This window comes from Corvus cornix, chromosome 20 (genome assembly GCF_000738735.6).
Source record: "Corvus cornix cornix isolate S_Up_H32 chromosome 20, ASM73873v5, whole genome shotgun sequence".
Classification (NCBI taxonomy): domain Eukaryota; kingdom Metazoa; phylum Chordata; class Aves; order Passeriformes; family Corvidae; genus Corvus; species Corvus cornix.
In genome coordinates this window covers 4,137,941-4,153,997 of record NC_046349.1, presented here as the reverse complement: position 1 = coordinate 4,153,997, position 16,057 = coordinate 4,137,941, and the positions used below count along the sequence as shown (strand labels likewise).

At 50.2% G+C, this 16,057-nt stretch overlaps 1 protein-coding gene across 1 annotated transcript in view; it reads right to left on the bottom strand.

The window, feature by feature from the left end:
* Positions 1-16,057, bottom strand: part of PPP1R16B (protein phosphatase 1 regulatory subunit 16B) — a 58,711-nt gene that overhangs the window by 33,673 nt on the left and 8,981 nt on the right. The window contains exon 2 of the mRNA XM_039563506.1: positions 7,353-7,748. Within this exon, the coding sequence (XP_039419440.1) occupies positions 7,353-7,599 (247 nt within the window). The 5' untranslated portion in view covers positions 7,600-7,748. The remainder of the gene's footprint in view (positions 1-7,352; positions 7,749-16,057) is intronic.

Genomic DNA, 16,057 nt, shown 5'->3' with positions numbered 1-16,057 from the left:
TAGATACAGTTGATCCTGCCTTGGGGCAGGAGGTGGATTACATGACCTCCTGAGGCCCTCTCAACCTCTATTTTCCATGATTCTAGGAGGGAGAAATCTACACCAGCTGAGCTGAGCTGGCCCCATTCCAGAAAGCCAGGAATTTAAATCTGGAAAAAAAATAGATTTAATCCACTTTTCAAGTTCTCCTTGACCAGGAGAAAGGGGCAGAAAGCAGAGCCTGCAACCACAGCTTACAGGCAAGTTCTTCCTGGCCGGAAATGCATTTTCAACCGTACCAGGGGTAAAGAAGCAACATCATGTTTCACCCTTCAAGAAGGATTCACCCCCAAAAGTATTCATTTTCCCACCAAAATAAATTTGCAGAGAACAATCATATACGTGGCTGCAGACCTGTGGTTTTGGTTGTGGGCTGTTTTGCAGGGGGTTGTTTTACAAAATACACTTGAAAACAGAATGATGCTGCAAAAAGCCAGAGAGCTCTCGGGATCGATCAGGCTCATGTCCTACATCCCTGCATTAGACCCCACAACACAGCCCTGCAGCAGGACAGAGCCTTGGCTCTCAGAGCTCACAGCCAAGGAGAGAAAGCAGACGAAATTTCACTCTGGGTTGTGCTGCCTATTACACAGAAGACACCAGAGGTCCCTGACGGAGCTGCTGTTTATCCTCTCTGGTTCCTCCCTATCGGAGTGGGACAAAACACGCGGTGAATGGAGTGCAGGAAACAGCACACACCTGGGAAGGCAGCCAGGCAGGCAAGAAACACACTGCCTGCACGAGAAAACCCCGTGTCCCAGCCCCTCGAGCAAGGACCTGGCTGGGCTGTAGGGTCTGCCCTTCCAGGCGTTATCCCACCGAGCAGGCAGCCAGGCGTGCTGCTCTCAGTGCTCCATCCCATCCACGGCCATGCCTTGGCCCCCCTCGTGCACATGGCAGGCAGTGGTCCCCTCAAGAGAAAACACAAGAACAACCAAGCTGGGAAGTTACAGGCTATAAAGAGCCACTGACGTATCAGCAAGTAATTCCAGGCTCAGACTGGGAAGTGCCGGCTTCGACATTCGGAGGAGACACCAGGAAACAAGCAGGCATGCAAGGCTGTCTCCGTGTCACAGGAAGCAGAGCAACCAGCACAGGGAAGGGAAAGGTTAAATGCCACTGATTTAGCACCTGTAGGCAGGGACATCTCCAGGCACCTGGTTGAATTAAGGTCCCATTGATAATCTGCCTTGGGCTCACAAAAGTCTGACGTTCCTGGCGAAGGCGGCTGCTGCATCCTGAGCCCTCCCTGCCGTGATTTGGCTGGGCAGGGTTTGAGAGCAGATGGTGACCTTACATATCCTACCTACTGCACCTTGCAGGCACAACCTGAGGAGTTCCAGCCTCTCCTCCCCATTGCCCAGATCTCCTTTGGAGGCAGGAATACTCCTCACACACAGCCACACTAACACCATTGACAACACCAATAAACCAAAGAAATGTCCAGTTTGTATTTAGGTGCACGTGCAACCAAGGAGAATCAAGTTTCTCCTCCAAAACACACTGTAGCCAAATGTTGGAAGGTGATTAAGTGACTTAAGCTATGTCTAGTAAGAAATGAAATCTTGACAACAGTCATTAGCCAATCCCTGTTTGATTAAAAACACCTTAAACCCAAACAGTCCATTCTTACTGGCAGGACAAGCAGTTTGAATGCAATGTTTATTCATTACCCTGTAATTCTATTACAAAATACACCAGAAATATTTTCAGTGGTATCAGAAATGGTGGGAGGCAGCACACATGTAAAAGCCAGAAAATGAAATGATGTGGAAATGACCAAATTTTGGGGGGAAAAAAAAAATAAAATTTTCTGATCAAACTTTTTTGTTTAAAGAAAAATTTTCAAATGAATTGTTGAAGTTGAGTTCAGATTTGGGGAAGGAGAGGGCCTCATGCCAGGAAAACCTGAGGTGGACTTCCACCATTAATTTCAAAACAGAAAAGCTGGCATTTGAAGTTCTTATGAATATAATTTCCCCACATGATTGAATTTCAGAGAGTAGGGGAAAAAAATTAAAAAATATTTATGTGTTATGACAACAGAGAAAGTTGCTGATTCAATATTGCTTACACTCCCAGATGCCTCTAGTTAGCTGCCATATGCAAATCACCCCGCGTTGGCATCACATCCAAATTGCATGAAAAAGCCAAGTTAAAATGTGGCCAAATACGTGAGTCTGCTTTTGGAAGACACACCAACCCCCATTAACAAAATTAACGAAATTCATCATTTCCAAGGGCTCCCACATGCAGCTTCCTAAAGAGGACAGCTCTCATTTCCATACCCAGTGAGTTTAAAGCTCAAGAAATGCCTTTGTTATTGAAAAGAAACTTCTCATTTCTGTCTCAAGCCATTCCCAAATACCCAGATACACACTCAGACTGATGGTGATAAGAGATCTTTTCAGAGCCCTTCAAAGGGCACAAAACCCAGGGGAAAAAGCTTCTCAGACAGATAAATGCACTTACTCACAGACCTGGACACAGAAACCCCACAAAAAAGCTTCAGTAGAGTAATGATGTGGATGGAAAATTAAGGCACCTCATAAAAGGTTTGAAGTAACAAGGGAACAGATCACATCAGCTTGGAAAGGTTAAAGAAAGCAATTTATAGACACTAATTAGGGCCTCTTTTAAAAGTGCCTTTGCAAATGACAAGGTTGGGTTTATTCCAGAGAGGTGCAAAGGGAGCGTGGTCGGGGTGGATGAGCCTCGCTCGGCATCACAGCACAGGAACGGGAGATTTGAGGGATGGCACAAAGGGAACAGGGGGAATGTGTTTATATGAACAAGTTGCTTCCTCCCCAGGGAAATCTTCCCCCACAGGACCCAGTGAGCCCCAAGCTTACGCCCTCTGCTCTGCCGCTGGGAACTGTTTTGCCGAATGCCAAGTCCAAGGTCACCAAACTCGCGTTTTCCTTCGCTTTCAGGCTCACCAGCCATAAGGATCTGCACGGCTGAACTCCTGCAGAAGCGCTGCTTTATGCAACTCTCTGGCTCTGATAAAGTTTTGCTTGCAGGATGAAGTGCCAGGAGGTGGGAGCTGAAGGACTCTGCAGCGATGCTTCCTGCAGCCATCGCCGGGGGGGCAGCGGCTGCCTGTGGGAGGCACCTCTCATCCCAGAGCAGGAGAAACCAGGGCACCTCCGGCACTGCTGGAAGGTGAATCAGTCCTTGGGGTCTCTACTTCCCTGCTGGCTCCTTGAAGGGAGCCCAGCTCACCCTGAAGCCAATTCCAACACCTCCAGTTGGTGTCATTCAAGCGGGAGCTCCCCCAGCAAACAGCCCAGGTGTGCAAAGGGACCTCCAGACAGCAAATGCCACACGTCTGTACAAGCAGCCACTTTACCCACCTCTGGGATCTGTTCTTTCAGTTTACAGAACACCAGCTTGTCTCCCCATGTTCTGAGGCTGCTTTTAGAGGAACTCAGTGATGTAGAAAGACCTGGACACGACAGCCCTGGCTGCTTTTGGGGACAAGGTGCTGCCCTGGGAATGGCAGGACCAGCTTCCTCTCCATGGTTTCAGTCCATCACCTCGCAGAACAGCCTCAAAGGGCCACAGCCCTCAGCAATTTCTTATCTTCTCACAAATCCTTTGCAATCAGTACAGTAGCTCATAAAGCATTCTTTTATTGCATTATAAAGCAACTCCTTCGCAGCCATCGGAGCAGCCCAGACGCTGCATCCAGCACCACACTCCCTGTAAGCTCTGTGTGGGCTGAGGGTCCTCCCTTTTGCACCATCCCTTTGAAACCAGCTCGGATTGAGCCTAGAGCCATGTGAAGACTTGAACATATTTCCACTTAAAATGGTGCTGCTGCGTGATGCCTTTCCCCAGCATTCCCACAGAGGAGAGGGGACCAGGTCCAGTCTGGCAGCTGGGAGTGCTCTGGTCTCCCACCTTAGAGCTCACCGACGAGCTGTCTGGAGCTATCTCAGCTTGCCAAACTGAAGGTCCAGGCAGCACCATGCAGCCCAGGGGCACTGCTGCCCTCGGTGTGGGGTCACTGCCCATCACCTCGCTGTCCCCAGCACGACTGTCCGCTCACATCTGCCACCAGCGTGTGTGCAGCGTGCTCCTTACCCCGGTTCTGTCAGCAGAGATCCAAAGGAGCTTTTAATAGCAGCTTGTTTGTGAAACCTGGGATGTTTTGACAGAGCTGTTGCAGAAGATGCAAGGCACAAACTGACAGGAGCCATCACCCCTTCGCAGCTCCTGCCCACGCTGGGGCTGATGGTCCCCAGGAGCCTTCATTCCTGCTTGGCCACCAAACTGACACCATGGAACCACAGAGTCATTTAGGTTGGAAAAGCCTTCCAGGATCATCGAGTCCAACCATTCTCCCAGCACTGCTAAGGCCACCACTAACCCATGTCCCCAGGGGCCACATCTATGCATCTTTTAAATCCCTCCAGGGATGGTTACTCAACCACTGCCCTGGGCATTTCTTTTGGTGAAGAAATTTTTCGTAATAACCAACCCAAACCTACCCTGGGGTGCAACTTGAGGCCATTTCCTCTTGCCTTTCACTTGTCACCTGGCCCACAGCAGCTCTCTCAATTACACCCTGGCAAGAGGACAGTGAAAGCAGCATGTCCAGGACCTCAGGACCCCTGAAGAGCGGGGCTGGGTTCTGCACCCACCAGCTCCATCCTACAGGGCTCAACTACCACCTCAGGAGGTGGTCATACACACCACAGCCTCAGCCATCACCTGGACAAAGAGCCAACTCACTGCCCAGCTCCACTTTCTCCTCCCTGATTTCATTGCACAGCACCTACCACCCTCCCCTCTCCCACTTCAGGGGTGAGAATGATAAAAATAAACAGCAAAGTCACAAGGAATGGAAATGGCACAGCCGCCCAGAGGCAGCTTGGAGGTGACACGTGCCAGCTGTGCCCCCAGCTCCAACCTTCCTCACACTGACTTACCAACCTCTTAATCATTTATATTTCACCTCCCCCTCCACATCCCACATGGAAACAAAAGATGATTCATATATCAAAATAATCACCTGGGACCTCTGAAAGCCCACGAGTTTCCTCACTTCCTTGATAAGGAATTTTGCCAGTTTGGCACCTGGGTTTGACTGTCCCCTCCTCTCTTTATACTGGTCCCACATCACAGAGGGGGCAGAGCAGGCACAGAACCTGCCCACACACTGATTAATTAAATCAACTGAGCACAAAACAAATTCACTGTAAAAACGTGAGGCATCTGAAAAATCCAGCTACTTGGGAAGCACCTGTGCCCTGGGAATACTGCCCCTCGTCCTCTCCATAGGGTGGGGAGGTCGATGTTCTATCAGCAAGGAAGTGGCTTTACAACATTTGAGTTTTATCACCAGCATCACATTGGAAAGAGCAACTGCTGGTTCAAGCCCACCATGGCAAGCCCATGGAAAAAGGTCAACAGGATTATGGTGCCAGAAGAGATCTTCAGCAATGGATTTTCCCTCACAGGAGGAAAAGAGTGAAGCTGGGAGCTGAAAGCTCAACTCTGCAGCTTCAGCAGTGAACTATCCACATCCACACGCGGTGCAAGACCACTGTCCAGAGGACCCTGCCACCAGAACACTGCTGTCACTGCCTGCACACACGGCAGCCCTGCCTGCTCGCTGCCATCAGGGAGCACAGCCATCCTTCCCCAGGCCCTGGTCACAAACACCTCCACCACTCCTGCACCCCTCACAAAATGAGAAAGCATCTGTAGGACAGACAGTGAAGGAGCTTTCCTCCTTCCAAATGGCCCAGATCCCACACCAGAAAGAGCTAAAAGCAAAACTACGAGGTTGGGCCTCTCACAGACCCATCACACCCCCCACCACAGTGCTGAGCAGAGGCACCAGCGCTGCACAGAGAGGAAGATGGTAAAACTCTCATCATCTGCCCCAACACTGTCAGCGGCAGCTGAACAGCTGGGTATGAAACCCAAACCACAACCTGCCAATACCTGCCAGCACAGGCAGAGGTGCTACAAGTCACAAACCTGTCCTCTCAAGCAATGCCAGCACTCACAGCTTCACAGCTGGCTTCACTGTAGGAGCCCTCCTAGAAGACCACAACAGCTCAGAGAGAGAAACACGGGATCACTGGAGCAAAGAGCTGGAAAGAGCTACAAAACCTCTAAAGCAAGGAAGGAACAAATAAAAGCCTACAGTTCCAGGGCATTATCACAGGTCTGCTGTCCCAGGGAGGTCACAAACGCACACAGAACCAGAGCCACAGCAGGGCTTGGCTAATGCAGTGACAGTGACCAGGCAGTGCCACCACTGTCCATGCTCTGCTTCCAAACAGGAGCAAAACACACACACAAGGACAAGTTACAGTGCACAAAAGGCCTGCTCAGAAACAGGGACATGACTTTGGGGAGATTCTTCACGAGACAAGATGAGGTCCTCGCCTTCCACTCACACCAGGCAAGGATACACCGCCTCTTGCAGAGGGTGCTGCAAACTAGAGCAGCATTCTCTAGCAGAGATGCTCAGCTGGCCAGGTTTCCTAAGCACCTTCCTCTGCCATGCCAAGGGATCAGGAAGATCACACCAGTTTCGCTACCTTGCAGAGCACCAACCCCAAAGGCTGCTCCAGCTCTGCTGCAAGAGATATTTTTATTCCTCTGCAGAGGAGCACTCTCCAGCTCCCCAAAGCTCACAGGTTTTCCTCCATGTTGTGCTGAGGCTAATGGTTATCGACTTTTAGACATTTTTTTCTCCTCCCCTCAGATTTTGTAGCAGAAGCAAAGCACTTTCATCCACTTTGAAATGGTGCAATTAAACCAATTTCTGAACAATTTGCAGTTCTGTTCTTCAGGAAGCACTAAGCAAAGCCACGCTTCCCAGTATTTTGGGAAAAAATTCATCCATCCACATAGCTCTGAATCCATGCCCTCAAGCAGGGAAGCTGAAGAGATTTACACTGACATGTAAATCCCTTCGACAGACTTCCATAAAACCACTGAGAGGCACACCCAGAAGGCAAGGAAGTGTTTCACACCTCCTGTAAGTAGGAAGTGTGAGAAGGAAAGAGATGAAAGCTGCCTTCCTTCACCCAAACCTCAGTCACAACTCCTGCCCTATCCTGGCACTCATGCACCCACTCCTGATGCCAACCAAGGTAACGCTGGTGTCACACGGGGCTTTGGGGACCTCAGAGCTGTATCAGAGATGGCAACGCTTTAAACCCCAACACCACACCAAGGGCAGTCCATGGATGACAGCACAGATGCCTCTGCACACCAGAGAGGACTTCACACCACATGGAGCTCACAGGCAGCCAGACAAAACCCGCCAGGCACAAGTGCCGTACCTTCCTCCACGTCATTCCTCAGAGAAGCCTCCAGCAGAGCAACGCTGGCTTCAAAAGACACTTTCTTTCTGTTCACAGCATTTCTCTTCTTTTCATGCTTCCTCTTCTTGTGCTGCATCTCCTTCTCATACTGGGCCCATTTCTTCAGCTGCTGAGCCCTCCGTTTCTGGGCTGCCCGCAGCCTCTCCAGCGTGGGCACCTTGTCCAGCAGCTGCAGCTCGGTCAGGAGGTCCACATGGGCATCCATGGCTTCTGCCGAGAGAGGGGAGCGGGAGGATGTCCCAGTGGGAAGGGATGTCCCACCACAGGTCCTCTGGATGGCAGCCACCTGCTGCTATACCAGCATCCTGAGCTGGGGAGGGCCCATGGCAGTGTCTGCTGAGAAGGAGGGGGGACCTGAAATGAAGACAAAAGGAGGAGAGATCAGGTGTCATCAAGCACATGAGTGCAGCCTGCTGGAAAACACAACAGGCAACATCTACCACTGCAAAAGGCAGCTCAGTTAACTGTGCTTTAATTGCTTTAATTGTTCTTACAGGCCTTGGTGATTCCCCCCTTCCCCCACTCCAAACATCCCAGCAAAACCCTCTTGATTAAGCAGAAGTTCTACTGAGACACTCATTAATTCTTCTCTCACATTAACCCTCTCCTACAAGCAGAATAAAGTCTTAGTGAGCAAAGATCTTCCACATGTTTGATACCATTTATCAGACAACTCAGGAGCAGTCTGAGTACTGAGACTCGCATCCTTCCCTGGGCTGCTCCCCTCCATCACCCCTCGTTCCAGGTGTCCCCACCCCGCTGTCCTGCTCCGATGCACACCAGCAGCTGCCTCCCTGAGCAGCAAAGCACAGGTCAGAGGGAACCAAGGCTGCAGGGGCAGAGCCCAGGGCAGCCACAGACACCGGATGAGGCCATTCCAGCACAAACAGCCCAGAAGCCAGAGGCTGGAGAAACCTCGGGCTGCCTGTCTGGTGCTCCGAGGCCAGGCAGGTTTTCCCAGAGGAACTCTACCCACCAGGAGCATCATCTGTGCTGCTCTTCTTCATCCATCCAGCCCCTTCTCAGCCCAGCCCCAGCTGAGGACAGATGGATAGACCTGGCTCCCATTAAGAACACTTAAAGCACCTGAGCTCTTAAAAACATGGTGTTGTGTTGATTTCTCTCTTCCTTCGGGTTTTCTCCTCACCACACACTAAATCACTTTGGTTTTGCTGTTCAGACTCCACAAGCACAGCAGTGAGAGCAGTCAATTCACAGCTCCTGACCCTCGGTGTGACCACAACACAAACCTCTGGGCAGGGCTACCCACAGAGTGACCAACCAGGGCCCCATGGGCAGCTACCCAGTCACCTGCTGCACAGGAGGAGAAAACACACCCCACATTCTGGGAGAGGTCCAACAGGTATATTTGAAATAAAGCCGACATCACAAGCAAATTGAATTAATCCTTTCCAAACAGATAATGTGCAAAGCACATTGAATGGCTCGTGCAAAATCCAGGTAAGCAGTAAACAACCAGGTCTGAAATGAGAGCTCTTGTGGTTCAGCCAGCTTGGAGGGCACAAAGAAAAAAGAAAAAGAAAGTGTTGATGGGAAAGGGAGACTGAGAACTTAAGTATTCACAAGCACCTGAAAAAGCCTCAATAGGACAGCTGAAGCTCAGCTCTGCTGCTGCAAAAGGGAGGAAGCAACAGCCTTGTAAGCACTGGATGCAGAGAATCTATGGGAAAAGCAGCAGAAGAGAGGCAGCCAAACCCAGCTGAGAGCCATGGTGAGGATACCACACCTTACCCTATCCAGGCAAGCCAGGAACAGCAGCAGCTCATCCCTCTCAGAGGGCAGAGCAGCCCATCGAGGAGACCTCACTCTGGGGGGCTGCAGGGAAGTGTCCACACCATGCAGCACATCCACCACATCCCAGGGAACTCCCCAAGGCTGAGGCATCCACGCCTACTAAACACTGCTACAGACCTTCCACAGGGGTTTGACCTTACCTATAAATATCTGAGAGCAAGACACGCCATTTCCTCCAACAGATAATTGGTTTGGGAACTGAAAACAAACAAACTCAGCCAGAGCACAACAGGCAGGTCCAGGCAGCTGCTTTATCCAGTAAATGGCCAAGGACAGCTTCAGCAGCACCTGCAAACCTTATTTTGAGGACTTCAGGATAGACTTGAACAGAAAAAAAAAAACCAAACCTGTTTAATCCCATAAGAATTTAGGAGTGCCAAAAAATGCTTTAGTTCCACACAAGGAAAAACCCAAATCCTTGCAAAGTATTTCATAAGGGAAATACTCCCTAGAAATTCAAATTCAATTCACTTGCTTGAGATGGAAAAAAACAACTTGTGGCTTTAGCATGGCACTGGAAAGCAAGGGAAGGGTGCCGTGGCTCCTCCACAGCACGAGAGCCACACACAGCTCACCCTGGTGGGTCCCTGCCCACAGCCCCCACGGGCTGGGACTCACCATAGTCCCCAGAAACCCCACAGAAAATGCATGAATGCACTTTCCAAAAAGCTTTTCTTTTGGGACAGACGCATTTCCCAGGTGCAGGCGCTCGGCTGGAAAGCTCTTCAGCACCTCCTGTGAACTCAGCTCCTGCCCCTGGCAAGCATTCCTGGGAGTATCTTTGTTGGCAATCTCAGTCTCTGCTGCAGCAACACAGCCTGCAGATCCGAAGCCCCAGTTACAATACCTCGAAGGAGGGGAGATAAGGGCAGGAAATGCCTCTCGGAATACCGCACAGGCACTCCCACCCTGCTCCTTTTCCATTGTTTGCTAAAAGATGAACAAATATTTTCCAAAACACACCTGGAGTAGAAATGAGGAATGCAGGATTATTAAAGCAGGAAACTTTTTTTCAGCATTTCATAAGACAGACTGGAAATTTTCTTGGTGGGTTTAAGACTGCACCCTGGAAAGAGCAACAGGACGTTGATTTATAAGGAGAGGACAAGTGTGGCTGGACTTGCCCATGTTTCAGCTTTCCTGCAGCTGCTCCTCTGCTCTCCAACAGAAGAAATGGGAGATTCAGATGGTCTGCAAAGGGGAGTAAAATGGAGAGGGGAGATCCACGGGCATCAAGACATCTCTGGAAGTACCAAACACCAGCATCTCCTCAATCAAACCAGAAGATGAACCTCTAAAGGAGCTAAAAGGTCACCCTGAGAGCTCTTCCTGGAGAGGACACAGTTCAACTCCTCCCAGACATAATTCCCTATCACTCTCACAGACCCCAGAGCCCCAGAAAAGATTTTTGAACCATCACTCTGGCTGCCTGTTTTCCAGTGACCTGGTTCCTTCCCTGTACCTAAAGAAATGGCACATTTGACTTCTGGCACAAACAGGTCAGGCTAACTATAGCACAAGTTCGGGCCCCAGCATCTGTTTACCTGCAAAGTGACACAGAAGTGGCTGTGTGGGTGGCTGTGGCTTGCAAGGCATTGCATTTTGGTTTCCGTTTTATTTAAAAAAGAAGAGGGGGGAGAAAAAAAGTGCCATTCCTCGTGTTGGAGCGAGCTGAGCAGTTTCCATGAGCTCAGCAGATCTGCTGCCACCACGCTGAGCACATCCTGCCACACACACACACAGCCCCTGGCCCTGCAGGGACAATGGGGACTATTTCAGGGGCCAAAAGGAAGGCAAGGCACTTGTGCCACCCCCCTCCTCCCAGCACTGCAGCAGGGAAAGGCTCGCTCTCACTGGGTCAGAGATTGGTTCCTGAGAAGGGCACACAAGTATTGGCCAACACCGTTGTGGGGTTTTTTTGTAAATTTGCATTTCCTGTATATTTTGTCTCACCTGACTAAGCCCAAAAGGGCTTTCAGGGCAAGGTTACTCACTGACAATACAAGAAGAGACGGCGGTTCCGTGAAGTGAGAGTTTACTGAGTGGTTGCAACTTGTGCCACCAACCCTGTCTGAAGGCGTCTCTTGCACACACTCCTTCCTGTTTCACATCTTGAAATCCCCCAAAGGTGAAAACCAAAGGTACTCACTTTCCTCCACCAGCACACACTCAGAGCTGCCCCCCTGACCTTTCTACAAAGCATTTGGCTTGCAGACACTTTGCCATAACACTGCCGAGGCTGGAGCTGGATCTATTAAAGCAGCCACACTGCTGAGTGAGGCTGGAGAGCCTCCTCACCCCCCCATCTGATGATGAAGCTGGAGCTGAGACCTGCAAATCCTCTGCCACATCTTCCCAAGGCAGCAGTTAAAGCACAGCATGACGCTGATGCAGAACACAAACACTTACAGAAGTCCTTCACTTAAGTGTCATCAACTAATTTCAGTTTTATTCCACTTAAAAAAAAACCAAACACAAACCATGGAAAAGCAACCCTTGAATGGGATACCTTGAAGTGAAAGACTGGAGATTTCTTAAAGCTTTCAAGTAAAGGGAAAACTGAAGGCCCAGGTATGTGAGTGGCCACTCCTGAAGTTAAGGAGATTGTTCCCAGTCACTGGATTGCTCGTGGGGAGACACCTGCAGAACAGGGCCCGGATGATCAGGTGAGGTGTCTGCAGCACAAAGTCAAGTCAGTGGCATGGAGAGTGACAGAAATAGCCCTCTCCTCCCCACGCCAAGCTAATCTCTCCACTGGAATTGGAAACCAAGCACGAAAGCCTCTAGCAGGGATCTGAGTGCATAAGCAGTCAGCAGAGGAGGTGGTGCCTGACTTAATTATTTTATTAACAGTCAACTCCTGCACCGTGGCAGGGCAAGGAGTTGCCAAACTTCACCCCTTCTGCTCCCTGCGAGGGCCAAGGCCAATCTGTGTGTTCCTGGCCCATGAAATGCTAGGTGACCAGCCCACTGCAGCCCTTCTGCTGAACCCATCCTCTGGCAATAGGCACCACTGAAGAACCCGCAGGCTTCTCCTTTGGGCATCACGTTCAGGATTGTCCCTGCTTAGGGTTACAGAGCAGCCAAAGACACATGGGTACTCCTGCTGCTGGCCAGGATCTTCCCAGGGTCTGGAGGCAGCAGCAGAGCAGCTCTTCATCACTGGGCCCCCAATGAGGCAAGAGCTCACTGGAGCCCAAAAGCCAAACACCATCCACAGCCAGCCAGAAAGCCACTGAGAGAAGGAGGTGACAGCCCAGGGGACAGGCAGGAGCAGCAGGGAGCGGCAGGCACAGGAGCTCAACCATCCCCAAGGGAGGACAAGGCAGGGGATGTGTCTTGAGGCTGACCATACACAAAGAGCTGAGGTCCTTTCCCTCCCTCCCACAGCCCAGACTGGGTGGGAAGGGCAGCAGCGTCCCCCTCCCACCCCTCCCAGAAGAACTCGCTCCAAGTCACTTCCTAAGCCGTGTCCCTGCAGAGCACATACCCACCAACAGCTCTGCCAAGGCACTCCCCACCCACCGCTGACACGTGAGCTGCTCTGATCTGCAGCACCTTCAGGAGGACGGGAAACAAGCCCCTCTCCTGTCCTACTGATGAGAACAGAGAGCCCTGTGCTGGATCAGGAGCTCTTGGCGTTTGTGGGGTTTATTTTTTTAATTAGTAGAGAGTGCATCAAATCAGGAGGGTCCTCCATGCTAAGATCACCACAGCCTAAAACCGTTTCTTATATAACTGCCTCTGTCACCTCCTGCCTTTTGGAGAATCATTTCATTAGAGCACCATCAGCAAGGACACTGCATCGAGCCCTACCTGGCAACTGCCCCAGCTGTTAAGAGCCTCACCTACAACAGGGGACCTGGCTGCTGGGTCTTCAAATGAAGACACAGTGGTGGATACCAACAGCGACCACATGGCAAACTGGGGAGTTCAAATCACAAGAGCTGCCCCTCCACCGAATCACAGCCCCAAAACACTCATTTTCACTGGCAGTGCCACAGGACACAGTCTCAGTTCCTACAGAGCAGCATTTCCAGCCTCCTGAAGGGTTTCCTTTTTTTCCTGAAGCTTAAATTTTTATTTCTCCAATATCACCCTCCCAGACAGGTTGTACCATCCCCTTTGTCTGGATCTCTGTGACGGACTGTGACACAGGTGGGCACCAACCACCATCTCCTCTGGACATCAGGGCTGGTGGGAGGGCTGAAGGCAGAAACCTGAACACAGCCCAAGGCAGCACATCAAACAACAGCTGGACACTAACCCCAGCCAGTGCCTTCACAATAACCTGCAACAAACCCTTCTCCAGAGGTCAAGAGCATCCACTGGTGAGCACATGAACACAGAACAGGGTCACTGGCATTTCTCTGGGCAACAAACTCACTGCAAGAGCCACACCACCACCTCAGGATTGTTATTTCTAGTCCTGTGCTCCTGCCACGAGGTGCTGGTGGAAGCTACTCGTCCCTCAGCGCTACTCTGAGAGCTCTGGCTATTGCTTCTGGTGGCAAATTCTTCTTGCACACACCGTGTGAGTCTCTCTGTTGTGCTGTGAGCCCCACAGCACTCACAGGTTAACCACACAGAGGAGTGAAAATGATGAAAATTGTTGCTGCCTCATTTAATTTCACCGGCATCTTAGAAGTAAACAGCTCCTTTCCTCACTCAGGGCTTCTGCAACACTTTAAGCAGCAGATGCTCAGCACTACCAGAAGAATGGCTCCTCCTGAAGGAATGACAGGGCAAGTAGCAAGAAATATCACTTAAAAAATTAAAAAGAAGAAAAAATATATATATTTTAGCCAGGAACACAACTCCTACATCTGCCCTGGGGTGCTTGTGGGGAAGAGCAGGTACAGAAATCTTCTGGGTGAGAGATCTCATCAGAAATTGGGGGTTTCAGGAAAGATTCTTGGCTTTCCCACAGGTTTCTTGTATGCAAAGTAAGTAACTTAATCTGTGCCCTAATTACCTTCTTAAAGTGAAGATACTGTTTTACCATCTGCAGCAAAGGAGCTTTCATTGCTGCCGGCTGCAATGGTGGTGAAGGTGCATCACTGTAAATTATTTTTCCAGCTTGATGGAAAGCTCAAAATTTCAAGCTAAATTCTTCTCCAGAGAACTAAAACCATTTTGGTTTGGCTGCTTTATCTCTATTTCCAGATAATCTCTCTGTCTTCAATGAGCCCATTCCCAGCAGACGGGATGAAATACAAGCAAGAAGAAAAAAGCCAAACAGCAAGTCAAAAAAAATCTCTTTGGAGCCAACACTGGTAATAGAAAGTTTTAAGTGCCTCTTTCTTTTCTCCTCCCAAGTGTTCCACTCCTAACAATACTGGCAGTTGTTTGAGGAAAGCCCCTCAGCATTTTCACTATATATTTCCTGTAAACACTCAACACAGCACAATATACATTCTTCTTCCTATCAATATTTCAACGTGGGCTTCCTCAAAAAAAATTTAAAAACAGCAAAAAACCTTCTGTGCCAAGCAGTCCTCCCCCACATCAGCGTGCCGTGAGGAGCAACACAAACCTGGTGGTGGTCCCCAGACACAAAGGGCTGGACAGCTCAGTCTCAGGGTTCAGCAGACACAGCAGGGAAGGGCTTTGCTTTGTGTCTGAGCACAGTTTACACACATGATTGAGGAGCAAGCCAGAGCATTAAAGCTAAACCAGCTCAGATCTCACTTCCCTCCCCACGTGGCTCCTGTGCAAAGCTGCTCCTGGAGTTCCCAGTGCAAGGCAGCAGGACCTGAAGGCGTTTTAAAAACCTTCCTCTAAAAGCTCTGTAGAGCAAATGCATCCTTCTGTGCCTGCTCCAGCACAGCACTTCAGAGCTGCCACTTTTCTGCGTTAAACTGCCCTTGCCTGGGTAAAGTTTCAAATCTAGAACTTCCATGTGGGTGGTTTTCCCACTCACTAATAGTTGCGGGTTTCTTCTCCCCTCTCTATTTTTATTCCCCATCATCTTCCTCACCAGCCAAGCTCCACTCTCACTGGCTCTCCCACCACATCCATGGGCAGAGGGGGCTGTTCCAGCCCCAGTTTGAGGTGTAGCTCTGGAACACCTTGAAGGGTACCTTGGAGCTGTAAAAACTGCTTAGCCCCCTTGCACTTCCCAAGGGGGAAGCCTTGGGTTCCCCTCCTGCTTTCAGGTCGATCAATGAATCAGTAAAAACAGACACCCTGGGCCCTTGGCCACTAAATTCCACAGGGAGAAGGGAGAGGGGCATTTCTGCCAGCTGGAACATGAACATCTAACGGTGATTTCGAGTTGAGTTAAACATCAGAAAGTAAGTTCAGGGCTCAATTTCAAACAAAACCAGAGCAAGGCATTCCCTTTTAATCCAGAGCAATAGAGAAACCCACTCAGCAGCGTGCAAAGCTGCAGCCAGCACTCACTAATTGTCCTGGTTCCTTTTCTCCCTGAGCTGAGGGCTGAGCACACATAACCAGGAGCAGAGCTCTCCCCTGCTCCCCTCTGACTGTGCCCCAGACAGCACACACAGCTCCAGGGAAGATGATGCTTGAAGACAAGGAAATTTTATTCCTTCAAGAATCCAGCACAAGCACCACTCCCCTCTCCCCTTTGCTCCCCTTAGCAGAAAAGTGCCTGCTAACAAAATTTATCTCCGGCATCAGAGGAGCAGCAGGATCCCTGCCCTTAGGCAAAGAGAGAAGGATCAGAATGGGATTTCTGTGCAAACATGAAGCGAATCCCAACTTCCCTCGCACGAGAGCAGCCCCATCCTCTGAGCCAGGCAGTTAAACATTGAAGGAAAGGCATGCAGCAGCTCCGATTATGTGGAACAAAAATTAATTGAGGGCATAAGTCTCTGGTTGGG